At 39.5% G+C, this 20825-nt stretch overlaps 1 protein-coding gene across 1 annotated transcript; it reads right to left on the minus strand.

Annotated features, from left to right (window-relative positions):
* Positions 1-578: 578 nt before the first annotated feature.
* Positions 579-17804, minus strand: LOC134753155 (zinc finger protein ZFP2-like). Its single transcript, XM_063688948.1, has 12 exons — positions 17407-17804; positions 14427-14555; positions 12769-13518; positions 10479-10613; positions 9477-9604; positions 5739-5813; positions 4737-4866; positions 4320-4508; positions 3776-3937; positions 2251-2355; positions 1297-1395; positions 579-737 (listed from the first exon to the last, which is right to left on the minus strand). Exons 1-12 carry the CDS (start codon positions 17578-17580, stop codon positions 579-581), a joined length of 2235 nt encoding a protein of 744 aa, XP_063545018.1. The 5' UTR covers positions 17581-17804.
* Between the last annotated feature and the right edge of the window lie 3021 nt (positions 17805-20825).

The following is a 20825-nucleotide window of genomic DNA, read 5'->3' on the forward strand; positions in this document are numbered from 1 at the left end:
GCGCCAGGACAATCTATCCTAGGTTGTCTGTTTTGTCAGGTTTTGTGTCCTCATCTCTTTTTCGACATTGGACCACCAGGTTGCTGGTCTTCTGCCTCTTCCCCTGGGGTTGCTTGGGATGTTCATAGCCTTCCTCACTGTGGAGTTTTCGTCCCTTCGCATAACGTGCCCATACCACCTCATTGACCTTGCCATTGACATTCATGGGAGAGAGTAAGACAGACGTTGGTGAGACAACTGATCAATCCTAATATTTAAGACATGTGTGAGGCGAGGCACCGGAATTCAGACTGTTAATTTAGATTCGGTGTGAGGCCAGCCTAAAATAGTCTGCTTTCAATATTAGCTAATGTTTAGGATCCTAGTTAATATATAATCCAACCTCGTGACTTGTTACTTTTATAACCGTAACACACTACCGCACCGCATTGTGACCTTGATGCGCCACACCCATAAGTGAGAGCGAGAAAGAGAGATTTTCTCGCTCACACTTATGGACGCGGCGGATGCGGCGCACCGTGACCGGCTTTTAGGGTTGCTAGAAAAAAAAAAAGCTTATTTATATTGTCTTTATTGGTTCATTTCTCTTTTATTTTCTGTGCCTGTTGGCGCTTGCGACTCCTAGGCCAGCCTCGGCCGCCATGTTTGGAATCGATGTGGACGCGCAGCGAATACTTGGTCGTGGCGGTGCTTCCACAGATGTGACATGAGAAGCAGCCGCGGACACCCAGGTGCACCTGAACATTATGATACAATTGAGGAGTGTATTTTCGAAAGGGCTTATTTCTCTATGAAATCCATACAAAAATAAACCCTTTAAATAGGGTAAAAGGGTAGGGTTGTCTTTTCAAAGGGGCTTATTTCTCTATGAAATCCATACAAAAATAAACCCTTTAAATAGGGTAAAAGGGTTTATTTTTGTATGGATTTCATAGAGAAATAAGCCCCTTTGAAAAGACACTCCTCAATTGTGCTACGTTGGTCACTACGCACGAGGAGATATTGTGTGCCTCGTGCACACGCGAGCGCGCAATAAGAAAGCCGTTGTGTATAATGACCAATACACACATTTTTTCATACGACGTTTTTCAACACTTGCGAGGAAAAAACGAAACTTAGGTACATATTAATCAAATTTAATTGTTAAAACAGTTGGTAAAAGTCCTGTCAAAAGTAAGGAAGACTTGATCCTATGGTAGACTTGATCCTAGTGAAGACTTGATTCCAGGGGAGAATTGATCCTAGGGGAGACTTGATTCTGTTGTTTAATCCATTAATGTTGATGATGGTACTCACTGTTTTATAGTGTCGTTCAAGGTTACTCTTCATGGTGAAGGCCCTCGAGCAGTGCTTACACTTGTAAGGTTTCTCGCCCGTGTGCGAGCGGATATGAATCTGTGCATACATAGTACATTGAGCAATAAGGAAGGTACGAACTGAAATAGATCTCATATACAAAAGAAAAAGTGTTCAAGGCTAAAATCGAACCAGCTACATTCGCGGCAGATGCCTAAAACCGCTCGGCCACCCGGATCACGGTGGTGTTGGTCGATTTTTTTTAATAGTATATAGGTACTATATAGGGTCGCATATATGCAATCCGTACGACGCCCGCCCTTAGCCAACTTTTTTAGGGTTCCGTACCCAAAGGGTAAAAACGGAACCCTATTACTAAGACTCCTGTCTGTCCGTCTGTCTGACACCAGGCTGTATCTCATGAACCGTGATATCTAGACAGTTGAAATTTTCACAGATGATGTATTTTTATTGCCTCTATAACAACGAATACTAAAAAGTACGGAACCCTCGGTGGACGATGTCGACTCGCACTTGTCCGGTTTTTTTTCTTTTGTATATGACATCTATTTAAGTTTAAAGTTTATTTGTATTGTGATAGATTTTATTTGGTAATGTAATAATACTAATAATGTTGATGAGTTTAATATTTTTGATGTGGATTTGTTTTTATAAGGTATTTAACTATTTATTAAATATTGTATTTTCTAACGTTGTAATTTTGTAATTTATGTGTAATTTACATCCCTAAACGTATATGTGTGAAATAAATGGCTTTAACTTAAATACATAGAAAACATCAATAACTCAAGAACAAATACATATGTGATGTACACACAAATAAATGACGTTGTCAGGATTTGAACCCGGGATGTCCTGCTTCTACAATATATAATAAATAAATAAATATGGTATGATATTATTCATTATTGATTAATTAATTATAATACTTACAATTAAATTTTCTTTTGAGGTGAAGCCCTTCGAGCAGACATTGCAGACATATGGTTTTGGCGCCTGATGTTTGAGTTGATTATGTTGTATCAGCATCGATGCGAACTGCCACAAAATTACATTAATAGGTATTTGTAATATTTTAATTTTATTAAGAGTCCGGTGTCTATTTTAGTCGCAAAAATGTAAAATTGATAGATTTAGTCGGTGAAATTGTACACCTTTTGTTACCTATTTGAAATAACAAGTACTGGTTTCTATTAGCACGTCTTCTTATCTTGCCTTTTATTAGATCAATTTTTTGAAAACAGACTCACTAAATTAATAATGATTTTTTTTCTTGATGGACGTTTAGGTAAACGCGCGTAAAGCACTGATTTTGTCGCTCTTATTTGTAAATTTTGTAAAGTTTGGACTACTAAAAATGGTAAATTTGTATTTCACATATTCTGTACTTGACCTTTATCAGATTACATTTTTGTTATATGAGTTCGAGGAAATGAAAGTTAAACGAATTAAATTTTCTCCAGAAATTACTTCAAAACAAGTGACAATTTCTCTGAAAATCGACTTAATTTCAACGTAATTTTGATACTTAAACAATCTACAACATTCGCTGAAACTATTCTTATACATCTATTTGTATAATTTACCACCATAATTTTTTGATGAATTTTTAAAAACTGCCCCTTCTCTTCATATATTACCGGTGACGCACGCTCGCGACCTCATTATTAAAAGGCAAGATGAGAAGACGTGCTAATAGAAACCAATACTTGTTATTTAGATATTACGTAACAAAACGTGTATAATTTCAACGACTAAATCTATCAATTTTACATTTTTGCTCCAATATCGACACCGGCCTCTTAATAACTGACACGTGTAAACGCTGATAACCTAGCGGTAAGAGCATGCGACTTTCAATCCGGAGGTCGCGGGTTCAAACCTCAGCTCGTACCAATGAGTTTTTCGGAACTTATGTACGAAATATCGATAGCTGCTTTTCGGTTAAGGAAAACATCGTGAGGAAACCGGACTAATCCCAATAAGGCCTAGTTTCCCCTCTGGGTTGGAAGGACAGATGGCAGTCGCTTTCGTAAAAACTAGTGCCTCTGTCAATTCTTGGGATTAGTTGTCAAGCGGACCCCAGGCAAAAGCCGACGTTTTACAATTCAGTTACCACAAAACATATCAAATATGGCACTTTGTCTCCGCACTGCTCGCATATCCGGCCGCCGGGCACTCTTTCTTCACGAAGGGCCCCCGCTTGCGGTATCGCGTTACGCGTCGGTCTTCTATCTGAGATACTTGCTACTATGTAGGTACCAACCATGGATGCGACGAATTGTGAATTAAATGGGACTAATGGAGTTTATTACCGGCACTTTGTGTCCGAAGGGCACTCTTTCTTCACGAAGGCGAAGGGCCCCCGCTTGCGGTATCATCAATTAGAGATGCTTGCGCGACACGTGGTTTGTGTAACTTATTGGCAATACTTTAAGAAATGGGACTAATATATTACCGGCACTTTAAATCCGCATTGCTCGCAGATAGCCTCACTTTTCTCGGAGGGTTTCGGCTTAAGGCACCTTCGCTGTCGTGTGTCGATTTTCTTCTTCTGTTGGAGGTGTGAGCGCGACACGTGGGTCGTGTATGCTTCGGTGGTCGGGAACGATATCGAACACTGTTTACAAACAAGGGGTTAGAAGGGCATTTTCACTTAAAAGTGTACCATACACTTTTTATCGAAAATCCATCAACTTTTGGGTTATTTCAACTCAGAATCACGTGGAGTATCGATTTAAAAAGAAAAATAAATTTCCCCAAAAAAATTTCAGTTTCACATACATTTTGTATGGACCGTTTAAAAACTGACACCCAAAAATTGTATGAAAAACTGGGGACACTTTTTTTGTTTGTCTCATTCAATAGTACTCGTGATTCTAAGTCTAAATAACCCAAAAGTTGATGGTTTTTCGAAGAAAAGTAAATGGTACCATTTTTTACTAAAACCCCCAGCTAAGTCATCTGGGTAGTACTATTATTTATTCTGTGCTTGCACTGACCTTATCACATCGAATTGACACCGTCGGATGTGTGTCCCCAACATGTTTGTGTAGCGCTTTCTCGCTCGCACAGTTCTCGCCGCACTGCTCGCACGGCCACAGGTCTCTATGCTCGCCGGCCGTGTCCGTATGTCTGTCCAGAGCGGCTAAGCTCAGAAACATCGCTGAGCATGTTTCGCACTTTATTCTCTGGAAAAAAAAAGTGATATGCGAATATTTTTAACAGTATTTATATGTATTTTTGAAGAAAAACATCTTTAGGCGCGACTAACTCAATTTTAATATTTTGTGTGTATTGTGGCAAACAAATAAACAGATTGTTGACTGTAGACGGTGGTAGGGGTGCAGTGACCGCGTGCCTCCAGTGTCCAGGGCTGGAATCGAACCAGCGTCCCTCTGAAGGGTTTTGTACCTTACCTTGGCATGAGTTTTTCCCTTATGCAACCTGAGTCCGTGTTCGCCGACAAACACCTCGCCGCACTCGTCGCAGGCTACGTTCATCGCGAGATGCTGGGTACGCATGTGAGACAGGTAGGACGTACTCTTTCTAAAAAATGAAGTTTTTGGTCAAAAATTACATTTTTCATACAATCTTTTATCGCTGACTGTACTTTTCTTTCAACAGGCTACACTATAGAGACAATTTTAACAAATTATTGTTTACTAAAACGGGATTTAATCGCGTAAAATAAGGTTTTAAATTTACCTCCGACGTTTTGGGGACCGCAGGAGAGGAGGAGGAATTTAAAAATTATTAGGATTAAGAGTGGCAAGGCCGTGTGTTATATTACACGAACCATTTGGAGCCACTTTTGACCTCTACGTAACTCAAAATCTATTTTACATAAACACATGCAATTTGGTTCATTTATAAACACCATTAAGGCTAATTAGAACCCCAAATGTCATGAATATAGCTCAGCCGGTTATTAAGGTACGAACATCTAAAAATCGGGATTTTTCTCACTGACATATTGACTGACTGATTCAATTAACATCAAAAACCTAACCCATTTCCAGATGACCTAGCAAGCTGAAATTTGGTATCCAGCTGAAGGGCCGCGTTGTGACGATCCTAATAAATTCGTATCACTACATAGTATAAAACAAAGTCGCTTTTCGCTGTCTGTCCGTCTGTCCCTATGTATGCTTATCTTTAAAACTACGCAACGGTTTTTAATAGAAAGAGTGATTCAAGAGGAAGGTTTATATGTATTATTTGTAAAGGTTTTGTGTAAATTAGTTGAACTACCCGTGCGAAGCCGGGGCGGGTCGCTAGTACTTAATCATCATCATGATCATCAATTTTATTTCAGTAACAATATTACATTGTGTTTGAAATTTTAAAACTAGGTACATGCAAACAGAAAATATTACAAAACACAGCCACCATAGCCACCAAATAATAAATAAACTCACTTGAAACTCTTGCCACAATGCTGGCACACATAGGTCCGGCCCTCGTGAAGGCCGTGGTGCAGCATCGCCTGTGACCTGCACATATCCATGAAAATTACGTTTTCACCACACCAGCTGGTAAAGGCTCTCTTGATTGTTCAAAATAAAAGTAAATAAAAGTAAAAGTAATGGCATTTAATGGATGTGTAATTTTTAATAAAATTTTATGGAATTGAAGCTAATTTATTTATAATTTAAATTTTAATTTATTTATTTTACAATTTATGTGTGTTTACTAATATATTTTTAAGAACTGTAAACTAACAAAATATGGGCCGACAGACCTGAAATAAAGATTTTCAATTTCAATTTCAAAAAACCGGCCAAGTGCAAGTCGGACTCGCGCACGAAGGGTTCCGTAAGATTACGCAAAAAACGGCAAAAAATACCACGTTTGTTGTATGAGAGCCCCCCTTAAATATTTATTTTATTCTGTTTTTAGTATTTGTTGTTATAGCGGCAACAGAAATACATCATCTGTGAAAATTTCAACTGTCTAGCTATCACCATAGAGTAACTTATACTAGAGCGGTACTGTCATAGTAAATTTTGTAACCCCAGTAAATTCACTGCCATCTGTCGACACACTTTAAAACTAAAAATAAATATTTATAAAAATACGATAAAATGTATTTAAATATGGATAAATGATTTTTTTTATTTGCATTAATTATTTTTATGATTTTGACCCATGGTCTTTCACTGATATGCGTTAAAATTGTTAAATAACAAACGAAACCGTCAATGCCTAAAACAAATAATCGACAATACACATAAGAGGTATAACGAGCTCGTTAGGCAGACTAAATACGACCATTATAAAAATGTTATAAAAAAGAGCCAAAGTGCCTCCAAATCCATGTGGCAAATCGTAAATAAGGAACGAGGCAAAACCTCACGCCCGCTGGCAGATTTTTTTGATGTTGTCGTAGATTCAGACGGGACCAGTTTCGCATCGAAACAGGACGCTGCGAGTGCCATGAACCAACGGTTTGCGTCCGCGGCGGCGGCATGTGGAGCGCCGAGCGCCGACCTGACGCGGGTGCGCGCCGCGGTGAGCCTTGCCTGCGCGCCGGCAGATTGTGGCCTGTTCCTCCGTCCGTTCTCTGCAGCTGAGGTATTCCGAATAATCACCAAACACATCCCACACAAAGCCACTAAAGATTTGTATGATATTTCTATGGAGCTCATATATATCGCTGCCGCTCCTCTATCACCTGTGCTGGCGAATCTGTATAATCAATGCATCTTCGAGGGGGTCTATCCCTCCTCCCTTAAAACTAGTAAAATTTCGCCTGTGTTTAAGGGAAAAGGGAAAAGAGAAGACATTGATGGATACAGACCCGTCTCCATAATTCCAGCGGTGGCTAAGGTGTTTGAAAATGGCCTCAGTTCGCGACTAACAGAGTTTCTTACGGCTACCGACGCGCTGTCTGCACGGCAATATGCCTATCGCGCGGGCCGCTCGACTTGCGCGATGACGCGCGAGCTGGTGCGCTGTGTCGTGGGTGCTCGAGAACAGGGCCGGCAGGTCGCTTTGTTGTGCTGTGACCTGTCGAAGGCGTTCGATGTTGCCGACCACAGCGTGCTTGCTATCAAACTGCGCCACTATGGCATAAGGGGGAAAGCACACGCACTCTTAATAGATATGCTTCACGCTAGGTCCCAGGCAGTGGTCGGTGACGGGGGCAAAGTGAGATCGGAAGCGATATCGACGGCAATGGGGGTTCCGCAAGGGTCGTCAGTGTCGAATATACTTTTCTCGCTGCTTCTAAATGACCTTCCGAAAGCAATAACAGCGGGAGAAGCTTATATGTATGCTGATGACGTCGCTGTTGTAGTATCCGCACCTAATATAGACGAACTCGAGCTGCGCCTAAATGAAGTTTCTAGTCAGGTATCGCGGTATTTCAGTGTAAACGGCTTAGTACTTAATCTAAATAAGACCCATTTCCTGCATTTCCATCTTGCAGGAAGGGATCCTAGGAATCTAGTGGTACTTGTGGACAGTGTCAAAGTAGGCCAGGTCCAAAACACCGCATTCCTGGGCATTGAACTTGATAGGGGCCTCCGGTGGGAGGCACACACTACTAAAGTTTGTAACAAACTGGCGGGTGCCTGCTTCGCACTGCGACGCCTGGCAAGGGTGGTGCCCAGGGATGTGGTGAGGACTTGCTATTTTGCCACTGTGCACTCGATCCTCCAATACGGCGCGGAGCTGTGGGGCCGCGCTGCCGAATGGGAGCGTGTCTTCCGAATGCAAAAAAGAGCCGTGCGAGCGATTGTGCAGGTAGGACAAAGTACATCTGCAAAACCACACTTTAAGGACCTCCACATACTCACGCTGCCCTCTGTGGTGATATACCAAGTGGCTGTCTATGTGCGATGTCACCTTAATGAATACGCGAGAGGAGCTGACGTCCACGGTCGTAACTTGCGGAATGCCCACAGACTCCTGGGTGTTAAGCATAGGTTAGCCAAGTCAGCGAAACTAACCCACGTGATGGGGCCGACTGTGTACAACCGACTGCCGAGTCATGTCACGAATGCGTCGTCATTAACGAGCTTTAAAATGCACCTGAAACGATGGCTTATCGAGCACACTTTTTATAGCTTTAATGAGTTTATGGAGTACAAAATAAGTTCCTAATCATAGATTTAATTTATTCTAATTTTTATATTACTAATATTATTATGTAAAAACGTACATTAGCTACAATACAAATCATATTTTGTAAATAATTTATAATATTGTGACATGTAATACGAACTATTATGAATAAATATATGAATATGAATATGAATAACGCCATCTATACGACAGTAGGCCAAAGCTAGTAGCGCCCTTTGAACGAGAATCAAATTTTCTTGAATTTTGAGGCACGCTTTTTCCTTAGACTGTATCCATCTATTACGGAGTTATATCTATCTTTGGTAATAGGGTCCCGTTTTTACCCTTTGGGTACGGAACCCTAAAAACTGATGAGAAAGTTGCATTTTATCCACACGTGTGGCAAAGTAATCTGATGCAAATTTTGAGTTGTTTGCTTAATAATAATACGACATTGCTGCAGTGTGCAACTGTGCACATCTCTAACGATGCTCAAGTAGATGTCCGCACTATTGTGGTGTTAGTATTTATGTACATAACAGTGTAAAGATTTTGTGCATAATAACTGTTTATTATTCTATACCAGGGATGTTGCGGATGCCGATTTTTTGACATCCGCGGACGCGGATGCAGATGCGGATTTTTAAAGGCTCACATCCGCGGACGCGGATGTCGAGATTAGGCACATAAAAAGAGTAAATTATTACACTTTAGTAAAAAATTTTTAAACGAATGTTTTAGTATTTGAACAAGAATATAGGTGCCCCACAATCGCATTACTATAAAGTCCAAATAAAACAAACTTTTCACTTCTTGTCGCTGTCCGTCATAGGCTAAAGTGCTCGATCGACGAATCACAAAAACGAAACGAGACCTATTGGCTAATGACGAAATTACCTAGCGCTTACGCCGCCGCTAAGACGTTCCTGTACCTACCTGTTCCATATCCGCATCGAGCTCCGATTCGATTTTATGCGGATGCAGATGTTGAAAATAATGCGGAAGTTCCGCGGTTGCGGATGCGGATATTCGCAACATCCCTGTTCTATACCATACTATAAATAACAAGCTTCGATAGAGACACTTACTTGCTCCTAGAAACGAAGTCGCATAGCTTGCAGAACATCTTCATTTGATGCAAACTCTGGTGCTGATTCCTCCTTTTACTACTCGCGAAGCGAACCTGGCAGATCTCGCACGCGTACGGACCAATGCTCTAAAATGTATAAATTTGCCATTTTCAACCAAAAGGGTACTTATTGTCGCTTGTCAGTAAGGCGCTATTTCCATATAGCTTCAATTAGAAATCAACCTTATCAACAAGCGACAATGTGGTACCTTTTGGTTGAAAATAAATATAGGCTATATAACTTTTGCCCGCGACTTCGTCTGCGTGGACTTACCAGCAGCTAAAGTAAATATAGCGCCTGGATAAAGTCTCATGGCAATCATTCAATTTGAGCACATGCACACAAATTATCAGGCAATTCATTAATCTTAATCTAAATCTATATCAATTCCACCCCGCTTTTCACCCTCTTAAGGGATGACTTTCGGGATAAAAACTATCTTGACCTTCTGCGGGCTTCAAACTATCTCCACACCAAATTTTATCCAAATCGGGACAGCGGTTTAAGCGTGAAGAGGTAACAGACACACACTCTCGCATTTATGATATTAGTATGGATTTTGATCCATACTAATATTACTTTTTACAAGCCTAATATAAAAACCTAATATTACTTTTTACAAGTTTTATTTAACTTGCCCTGTTAGTATGTATGTTGGTTTGTAAGTTAGTGTGTCTTAAAAAAAACTTGTTAAAAATAATATTAAAATCCATACTAATATTATAAATGCGAAAGTTTGTCTGTCTATTACCTCTTCTCTTCAGCGGTGAAGAGGCTCTTCACGCTTAAACCGCTGTACCGATTTAGATAAAATTTGGTATGGAGATAGTTTGAGGTCCGTGGAAGGACGTGGGATAGTTTATATTCATCATCATCATCACCTACGCAGACAAAGTCGCAGGTAGAAGCTTGAGCAGCTAGTAAATGATGATGATGATGAAATAAGATAAAAGGACTCACAGAATTATGCCGCTCCACGTGGTTCTCATAAGCGGGCTTCATCCCGTATCCTTTGTAACACACCTCGCACTTGAACTGAGACTCCAAGTAGTTCCTGCCCTCCCGGCGCGCTGCCAACTCAGCCAGCTGCTCTTCCTAAACACAATACCACAGAATAAGCAATAGTACTATTTAGGTACAGAAGATTCACTCTCTAACAAAACGCACTAACTAACTAACTAACAAGCGCAAGCAGGCTTCCATTCCGTAGCGGTGCGCGGCAACTACTACTGCTAGACACCAAAATTGGTGTGGGCTAGGTTGGTGTAGTACATGTACTAAAATCAAAAAGACACGATTCCCTCCACTGTACTAGACCGAACTATTCCCTAATGATTCTGCTCTTAGTACGTTTTAGTACACTACACGCGAACGAAACAGAATGGGAGCGAGAACCGAGGAGTGGCAATGACAGCAAAGCGATCCGACTGAACTAGAGATGGGTAGCTCAGGGGATATAGATATAAAGGATATATATCTTTCTCTTTTCATGAATCACTCTTCTTGTCTTTACGAATCCGAATATATCAGTATATCCCAATATATCCGTACACTCGCACCGTCGCACCCCCGGCAAGGATTTACTAAAGTGAATAGATAGGTAAGATAAGCGATGTCTATTGTCTCTTTGTCTCGGCCGCGCGTCGACGCCGTCGGTCAACCGAAGTACAATGCAATGATGTGATGAGTCAAATTGAGTTCTATTGCTTAAAGTTTTAAAGCTTAAAGTTTTTTGGACCTAGTATGATTATTTTCGTTGTTATTATACACTAGCTGCGTTTTGTTCCTACAAAGTTAGAATTGAACTATGCATATGCAAACTAATTTAGGTCATATTTCCAAAATTTTGCAAATCGTTCGCTTTGCTTTGACCTCGTTCGTTTCGACGGGACTTGAGTGTATTCTAGTGTATTCCTTTAGGTATTTAATAAAATGTAAACAAACCGCAATAAGGTATTTTATTACGCAAAAATATTAAAATTCAATAACGTCAATATTTTTAAATGCAAGGTCAAGGTTATAAATAGCGCAATTCACGATGCGCAGATTTGTCAAACCTAAAGTAATAGCATGAGCATGACAATACGAACCAAAGCAAGCGCCTTCGTGAATGAATCGATCTATATCCAATATCCATCATGATATAATCATCCAAGACATCCAATATACAAAATGAAAGAAACAATCTCGCCACGGTATACTAACTACTCTAGTGTCCTCTCTCTCACTCATAACATGACGTAAAGTGAGCAAGTGCCGATAGTATCGATAGTAACTGTATCGGCCCGATACAGTTGCGAGCGGGAGCAGTGACGCATACGGATATAAAGATATAAAAGAGTGATATATATCCCAGTGAGAGAAAGATATATATCACTCTTTTCTTTTTACTGACACATTTCGCCCATCTCTAGACTGAACTAAACAACTTGCCGGCTCGCCGAGCGCGTGCGAGCAAAGATGGCCGACCGGCTCCCGCCCGGCGGCTAGTATGAGCGAGATAGCAGATAGCCGCTTATTATGCTAAGTTTCTCTCGTTGTACTATTGTACTAAAAGACCGAACTAGTACAGTTGTGAGATTGTACTAGTTTGGAGCGATCTTTTTAGTAAACGAGCATGCACAACTCTAGTGTGGGCCGCATGTACTTGTAGGGAACCCTAGACGCGACGAAATCGCAGTGAGCCACGCGTGACAATACACAATTATTAAGAAAGTGGACGACCGCGCGAAATTGCCTTTTCATTTAGACATACTCATTTTCCTATATATATTATTGAAACTATTTTGATGCAATTTGATGTATATTGATCACATCTGTGCTGCTTCGTTTGATTTTTTTCCAAATTTTAAATTATTACAAGAGTTATGCGCATTTATATGAAATTTGTTATTCGCTATTAATTCATAATAATTAAAAAAAACGAAAAAACAAACAACCCTTTCGTAAATCTAATTATGTAAAAATATTTTCCATAATGTCAATATTCAGAGAGGAAAATGGGGACTACGTTTGTATGGAGAAGCGGCTGTCCCCTTTCCTCTTAAAATGGAGGCCCAGGGAAGATCAGAGGGGTCAGGGTTGCCCACCAGAATGATGGTTGAAGGACACTGGTCCCAAGTGGCAAGGGACGTAACTCTTGGCCATATTTGAAGGAGGCATAATTATGTCCAGAAATGGGTAAACTAAATGTTGCAATAGACAGATAGATATACTTATAATTCAGTTAATAAAGGTAACAAATTCTTACCTTGCTCAAAATAACTATTTGCACTGAATGATCACTTTCGAAAATCTTATTCTTTCGCATTTCTTCCTTTTCATTTTTTATTCTTTTCCTTGTGCGAATCGGTTTGGGGCCCGTATTTTTTTCATTAAGATTACATTCAGTTTTCTCCTCTTTTTTATTTCTTTTACGCTTTTTTACTGAATTGTTAGCGTTTTGTGTATTACTGTTTCCTTTTCGCTTTTTTACTGAATTTTTAACATTCTTTATACTACTGATATCATTTATATTCTCAATATGGTCCCCAATTCCTAAGTTTGGTTCATTTTTTACACTGACACCACCTATATCTTCATTTTCATTCCCAATACCTCCATCCATATCAGATTTGATTCTATTAACATTCATTACATCACCATTTTCACTGTCAATTTCTATCTTAAATTTGGTCCTTTTTAATCTATTTTCATCTTTTACATTATGGTTACTTTCTTCATCTATTTCAATATCAAATTGTTTCATTTCATCAGTATTGTTTAAAATATTATTTATGTCAACTATATCTATGTTAGGTTCATGTTTTATGTTTACTGCTAATGATGTGTCTAAGTTTATGCCTTGTGTTAGGGTTTCCATTGTTTTAATATCATTTTCTGGTGCAGCCGTAATATCTGTGTCTTTAGGGATGTATTCAATAGTTTCAACTTCAGTTGTGGTCAAATTGATGAATTGTAGAGAAGGCTGATTTATACTGCGAATGTAATTTGTGTTTAACTGGAAAATCAAGAAAATAATTACAATTACAAACCAACGGAAACTAATAATAGTTGTGAGTGTTGTGTGTCGGTCGACTGATGATGTCCCTAGTGTGCAAAACATTCAAGTTGATAAACAAGACTAAGTGCTGGTAGTTCATAAGACCTGAGGTATAAAAGATGTTGGTATCAACTTTGGCCAATCTTCTCCGAGACCACAGGGACAGGACAATGCCATCCTGGAAATGTCGGAGGTATTTTTAAATCTCAATTATACGCGATTAAGTACCGTGTTCCGTGAGAAGGAGCTGCGAGCAGGACTGAGCTGGAACGAGGCCAAGAAGGTTGCTCAAGACAGAAAGGCGTGGAAGGATCTTGTGGAGGCTCTATGCACCTTCGGGGTGCCCTAGGACATACAACAACAACAAATCCTTCTTGTGAATAATAATCGAATGTGTAACAAATAAATCTGAACCTGAAGCAAGGTTATAAAACTTTAGTAAGGTCAATACGGGTAATTCCGTCAACAAGCATTTTTTTCTAAAACAGTACACAATTCGTAATTTTCTCGACAGAGCAGCGATTGCTTTTAGTTTTAGCAGTCAAAAGCAAATAGGCTCCTATCCCTATGGTTGAAAACAAAAGAAATATATGCCTCTGTACGGAACTTCCCGTATGGCAGAATTGGCTGCATCATTGACCTTAGAAATAAAATGTTTTTCTAAGTTACCTGTACCTATACCTGTAGTCGCCACTGTCAGAGTCTGATAATCAGACGAGGCCAGGATGATGTGCAAGCTATACTTAAAAATAATGTAGTCGTGTAGGTAATACTGCAGTACATACTATAGACCTCAGTACGGGGGTGACATCGTCACTGAGTGACAAAACCCCATCCTTAAAAAAAAGATATAAAAAAAAAGTTACCTGTCCTCTCAGCAACTCAGGCATAAGCCGTTGTTGTGTTTGGATACACATCTTCCTGAACGAGACACATTTCATCAGTAAAGTGCAGCAGTGCGAGCATAGATATTGAGGAAGCTTGTCCTTGAAAACCTGTTCAAAGAAATAATATCATATACAGTGTAAACTATATATGTGGTATTTTCTATAAATAGGGACCTTATTGTCGATAGTGCTTACGCCATTATTAACGATGCTCCGATATAAATATAATGTCGCGCGACGCTGTGCGGCGTAAGTGTCATCGACAATAAGGTCCCTTTTCATAGAAAATGCCCCATATAGCGTTACTCAAGGGACAGGACGTTTTTTGACTCTGTAGAGAGTTTTCGTTATATAGAGAGAAATTTATATTAAAGTAAAGCAATGAGTTTATTAATACAAAGGAAACAAAAATGTCAAAACAATTAGATGCAAATCTCTTTTGGTTAATGTTATGTATAGACAATGGGGGTAGGTTTTGACATTTGGGTACAAAGTGGGGTAGTTGTGAAAAGTCAGTCTGTCAACGCGAACCTGATCCATGCCAGTGTCTGGACCCCTAAACTGTGAGTTATATTAGTGGCGACGAGAAAAACTACTGAACTCTTACGACTATGAAATACAATATGTCCAGGGGAAAAAAATTGGAAACGCAGATGCCCTCAGTCGATGGCCAGGTCCACCAGGTACGGAAACGCCGGAAGAGGATTTTTTAGGAATTCTACTAATAGAGGAGACACCCATTGAATTGGAATTTTCTGCCATAGAAGTGGCCAACTTGACAAAAAAGGATAAGTGTCTCAGTAAAATATTATATTGGATACGTAACGGATGGCCTGGGAAGAGTAATGACGAGTACAAGGTTTACTGGCAAAAGCGAGACGAGTTTTCCATGTATAAAGATTGCATTTTATGGGGAAATAGAGTGGTTATACCAGAGAAGATGCGAGGAAAAGTGCTGGAGGAGCTGCATATGAATCACGACGGTATTGTGATCACAAAGGCTATGGCGAGAAGCTATTTTTGGTGGCCTGCGATGGATAAGCAAATTGAAGACATGGTGAAGAGCTGTAACGTGTGTGCAGAAAATCGAAATATGCCATCTAAAGTTACCCATCATTGGATAAAGCCCGATAAAGCATGGTCTAGACTACATATGGATTACGCTGGGCCATTTCAAGGAAAGGTATTTTTAATTGTAATTGACGCTTATTCTAAGTGGCCAGAGGTCAAGATCGTGCCAGATATGAGTAGCTCTACGTTAATAAGAATATTGCGGGATGTTTTTGCAGAACAAGGTCTTCCTGATGTACTTGTAAGTGATAATGGAAGAAGTTTTGTTTCAGAGGAGTTCCGTAAATACTTAGAATCCCAAGGGATCAGACAAGTCCTGTCCGCCCCTTACCACCCTGCGACCAACGGTCAAGCGGAAAGAACGGTGCAGACAGTGAAGGCTAAATTAAGGAAAATAACATCTGGACCATGGGAAGTGAGATTACCAGCGATACTGTATGGTTTACGTACCACACCAAACAGCGTCAATGATAAAACTCCGGCTGAGCTCCTGAACAACAGGCGTTTTAGAACTAAGTTCGATAGGTTGAACCCCCTGTCTTTCAGATGTGTTGATAAGGAAAAGGTAATAGAGAAGAATAGTGAGACAAAGCACAGGGAGTTTAATACTGGACAGTCAGTGTATGTAAAGAACTACTGCGGTGGACCACGCTGGTTGAAAGGGACGGTGGAAAAGCGACTAGGGGTCTGCAGATACTTAGTGAAATGGAACGATAAGATGTTAGTACGACACATCAATCAAATGCTCGGTTGCGGGGGGGAAGGACAACAGAAGGTCCCTGAGGTAACCGATGATGCTACGGATGACGATGACGAGTATACCCGAGTTGCGATACCTTCGCCTCATCGTTGGGCGGATATCATAGGGGTGTCCGGACCCCAGGACATCACGATACACGGAAACCCACAAAATACCGCATCCAGCAGCCACAAACGTGCTAGACAGACCACACCCCCAGACTCACCCGATTATAAGAGAATAGCCCTAGCGGATAGCGATAGCGGCAGTGAGTCAGAGCTGTCTGAATGTAGAAATGTAGAGACGGAGGAAGAATAGTGGAAGTGTTAAAGTAGTGTAACAGTAGCATAGTGTAGGGTTAGGTAATAGTGTTAGTGAACTTTATAAAATAGTGAACTCTCTTAATGGGGGAGGTATGTTATGTATAGACAATGGGGGTAGGTTTTGACATTTGGGTACAAAGTGGGGTAGTTGTGAAAAGTCAGTCTGTCAACGCGAACCTGATCCATGCCAGTGTCTGGACCCCTAAACTGTGAGTTATATTAGTTAACAAAATAAGTTTGTTTGGATGACTTCCAATAGGGGATATTACTGCAATGTTCTGCCACCAGAGTGCAGCACTAACCTTTTTAGTAAACCATAGAGTAACTTATACATACTGTACCTTTAACAGGTCTTTGACAAGTTTTCAGAAATAATAAAATATGACATTAATGCATCAAGGCAGTTTGTTTACAGAGGACCTAACGGGAAACGCGAATCCGAAATTTCGCTATCTGCCTCTTTGTCGCTCGAATATGCAAGAGTCACAGAGATGTTAGATAACGAAACTTCGATTTTCTTGTTTTGCGATAGACCCTCAGATTGTGGTAGAGGCGGCCCCTGCGCAGAGTTTCGCATAATATTCCCTATCGAGTTATGACAAATCTGGAGAAACTAAGGTTGTACAGTCACATGTAAAAATATGGGTGCACAAATCATACTCAAAAATATGTACCATAGCTCTTATGTCAGCGAATTAAGAACTATGGGACATATGTTTGAGTAAGTTGTCTACACCCATATTTTTACATCTGACTGTACCATACAAATGTTACTCCCTTACTTATTAGACTACAAGTGTTATTTTGGCTAGTCGTTAACACTTACAGGAGCTCCAGTGATGGCAGAGAAAGCGTTAACAAGTTTATAATCATGAATATTGTACAATCGGCCGTCGGTGGACAAGCAGGCGCGGCAACACAACAAGTACTGCTCTGAGCACGTATTTTGTGTCTTGTCCAAGACTATAAAGAGGTTATTCGGTCCCTTGAGCTTAGACATTGTAGTTTGAAGAGATCCGAGTATATATAGGTGGTTTGCTTGCTGTTTTTAATACTACACCGTTTACTTTATTAAATAGAATATCTTTATTGCTAGATGATGTACAGGTCTAATGTTGATGTAAATAGTGCACCAAATTCATCTTAATCATCTTAATTAAACGAATTAATGCGAAACGCAAAAGCAAACGTGAACCATGGAGTTTTTTTATTATTCTAGGTCCGTGACGTAAGCAAACAAGATGAACTGTCAATGCCAAACCTATAAAACTTTTTTTAAAGTTTTTATTTGTTTCTTCTGGACAGGCTAAGACCATAAGCCATACTGCCTCGTCTTCGGTAAGATTATTTCATATAGTTGAATAAGCAAATCTGTCAGTAAATAAGAACAATAAAACTACACTCATCCCCTTCTTCTGGGCGCCAGCACCAGTGCAAGACAAAGACAGTCCCTTGACAAACTATAAGTCAATCATGGATAAAAAATCTTCCTTTTGTTAAATCCATAAGTCAATGAGGGCTAACGCGTATGAATTCGCCGCTAGGGGCGCTAGTGTAGATGGTGGTCTTTTCCATAGTCCGAAATGTCAAATGTCACTTGTCACTTCAATGACTGACACATGAATCTAGTATAACTGGATCGGTCATGAGGGGTGGGGGAAAATGACCGAACGGGATAGTCTTATGTATCTTTCAGTAGGAGTAGCAGAGAAAGCGCTGTTATTGTTTGTCCTTGTCATAGTTTCACTTTTCCACCGCTGCCACAACCGAGGTTGTGGCAAACAAATAAGTACGTGACATGTCATGTTTGTTCGTTGCTTGTTTAATTATCGTTGTTTTGTATGAAATTGTGCTTTCACTTATGAAATATAGTGATGGTTAGCGTTTTGAATGCTTGAACTTTGATAAAATACTGGTGAATTGTTCTGTAATCGGCTGTAATAGCCGCTCTGAGCAAAAATATGAGATCATAACCTTTCACACGTAAGTACGGTATTTTACACCTTCCTCTTAACGTAATATGTGAGAATAACATCGTAAAATTACGTTACACTCAAAGCAATGTAGAATCAAACGATTTCAATAAAAATATCACAATTATTTACGCAAATTAACAAAACATTATTTGTAAAATAATCCGCCCAAATTACGTAGGTAGGTAGGAGTCTGAGGTCAGCCATTTTTAAACTTGTTCTTAATTTAGCTGCATAACAATCATGTTAGGGATACCAGATGAAAATATCATAATTTTATGGGTAATTTTGATCTCGAAGTTTTTTCGTACTTTTAATTCCAAAAAATAAATAAACAAATGTTGTGAAGATTAAATGTGGTGTACATTAATTGGTGTGATTGCGATTTGTGATTTCTTTAAATTAAAACCCATAATACATTTTATTTTACGTTTTATTTACTAAACATGTTTAGTTTTGTACCACCTGCGCGAATTATAGGAGGTATTTCATTGTTTATACGCCTAAAAAGAACGGCCCATTGACATTTTATTTAACAATTTTTTAATACCGTCAAACAAGCTAACTTTGCCTCCAGGGTAATCGCCCCAACGTTATATCAAATATTGGGGTAATTTTTACCAATATGGTATCCCCACGTTTATGACGTCATCTATGTCTATCCCTTACGGGCGCACGCGTATAGCTGGTCTATGTAATGCTAGGTCTATGGACTGACAGCTGTTCTTTAGTCCTTTGGACCACCACATGAATCTAGTATAACTGGATCGGTCATGAGGAGTGGGGGAAAATGACCGAACGGGATAGTCTTATGTATCTTTCAGTAGGAGTAGCAGAGAAAGCGCTGTTATTGTTTGTCCTTGTCATAGTTTCACTTTTCCACCGCTGCCACAACCGAGGTTGTGGCAAACAAATAAGTACGTGACATGTCATGTTTGTTCGTTGCTTGTTTAATTATCGTTGTTTTGTATGAAATTGTGCTTTCTCTTATGAAATATAGTGATGGTTAGCGTTTTGAATGCTTGAACTTTGATAAAATACTGGTGAATTGTTCTGTAATCGGCTGTAATAGCCGCTCTGAGCAAAAATATAAGATCATAACCTTTTACACGTAAGTACGGTATTTTACACCTTCCTCTTAACGCAATATGTGTGAATAACATCGTAAAATTACGTTACACTCAAAGCAATGTAGAATCAAACGATTTCAATAAAAATATCACAATTATTTACGCAAATTAACAAAACATTATTTGTAAAATTATCCGCCCAAATTACGTAGGTAGGTAAGAGTCTGAGGTCAGCCATTTTTAAACTTCTTCTTAATTTAGCTGCATAACAATCATGTTAGGGATACCAGATGAAAATATCATAATTTTATGGGTAATTTTGACCTCGAAGTTTTTTCGTACTTCTAATTCCAAAAAATAAATAAACAAATGTTGTAAGATTAAATGTGGTGTACATTAATTGGTGTGATTGCGATTTGTGATTTCTTTAAATTAAAACCCATAATACATTTTATTTTACGTTTTATTTACTAAACATGTTTAGTTTTGTACCACCTGCGCGAATTATAGGAGGTATTTCATTGTTTATACGCCTAAAAAGAACGGCCCATTGACATTTTATTTAACAATTTTTTAATACCGTCAAACAAGCTAACTTTGCCTCCAGGGTAATCGCCCCAACGTGATATCAAATATTGGGGTAATTTTTACCAATATGGTATCCCCACGTTTATGACGTCATCTATATCTATCCCTTACGGGCGCACGCGTATAGCTGGTCTATGTAATGCTAGGTCTATGGACCACCATCAACAGAGGCGCCAACTAGTGAGCAAAAAAACGATAGCCCTCATTCCAAACTAATAAGCCCGCTCCAGACTACGCGGCACGAAGCCGCGAACGCGAGTGAGGAGTCAATTTCGCTGATTAGCGAACTAGACTCCACACTCGCGTTCGCGGCTTCACGCCGCGATTCGCGCACGAGTGTGGAGGGCCCTATAATTTTTATTTTTAATTTTTTATGGCCCTTTAATAAATGTTGCGTTTGTAAACTTTACGGTCTTTGAACACCCTGCAACAATCGCATGCGATTTTTGATAACATTATGACTTTTGGTCGATTAATTGAATTCTACTTAACCGATAGTTTATCTAAAATCATTTACGATTTATTGCAAGTCCTTTGTTTATACACGAATACAACATTTTCATCAAAATAGAGCGCATGAAAACTTACTAATATAGTAGTTTTCGTGTAATGGC

Source organism: Cydia strobilella, chromosome 26 (assembly GCF_947568885.1).
Source record: "Cydia strobilella chromosome 26, ilCydStro3.1, whole genome shotgun sequence".
In the NCBI taxonomy this organism is placed as follows: Eukaryota; Metazoa; Arthropoda; class Insecta; order Lepidoptera; family Tortricidae; genus Cydia; species Cydia strobilella.

Excerpts from the sequence above, each read along its gene's own strand:
- LOC134753155 (XM_063688948.1), bottom strand. The coding sequence starts at position 17,580 with ATGTCTAAGCTCAAGGGACCGAATAACCTCTTTATAGTCTTGGACAAG. Across the intron at positions 3,938-4,319 it reads TGTCAATTCGATGTGATAAG|TGTTCGATATCGTTCCCGAC; the intron begins GTCAGTGCAAGC and ends GTTTGTAAACAG. Across the intron at positions 738-1,296 it reads TTGAACGACACTATAAAACA|GTGCACCTGGGTGTCCGCGG; the intron begins GTGAGTACCATC and ends CATAATGTTCAG.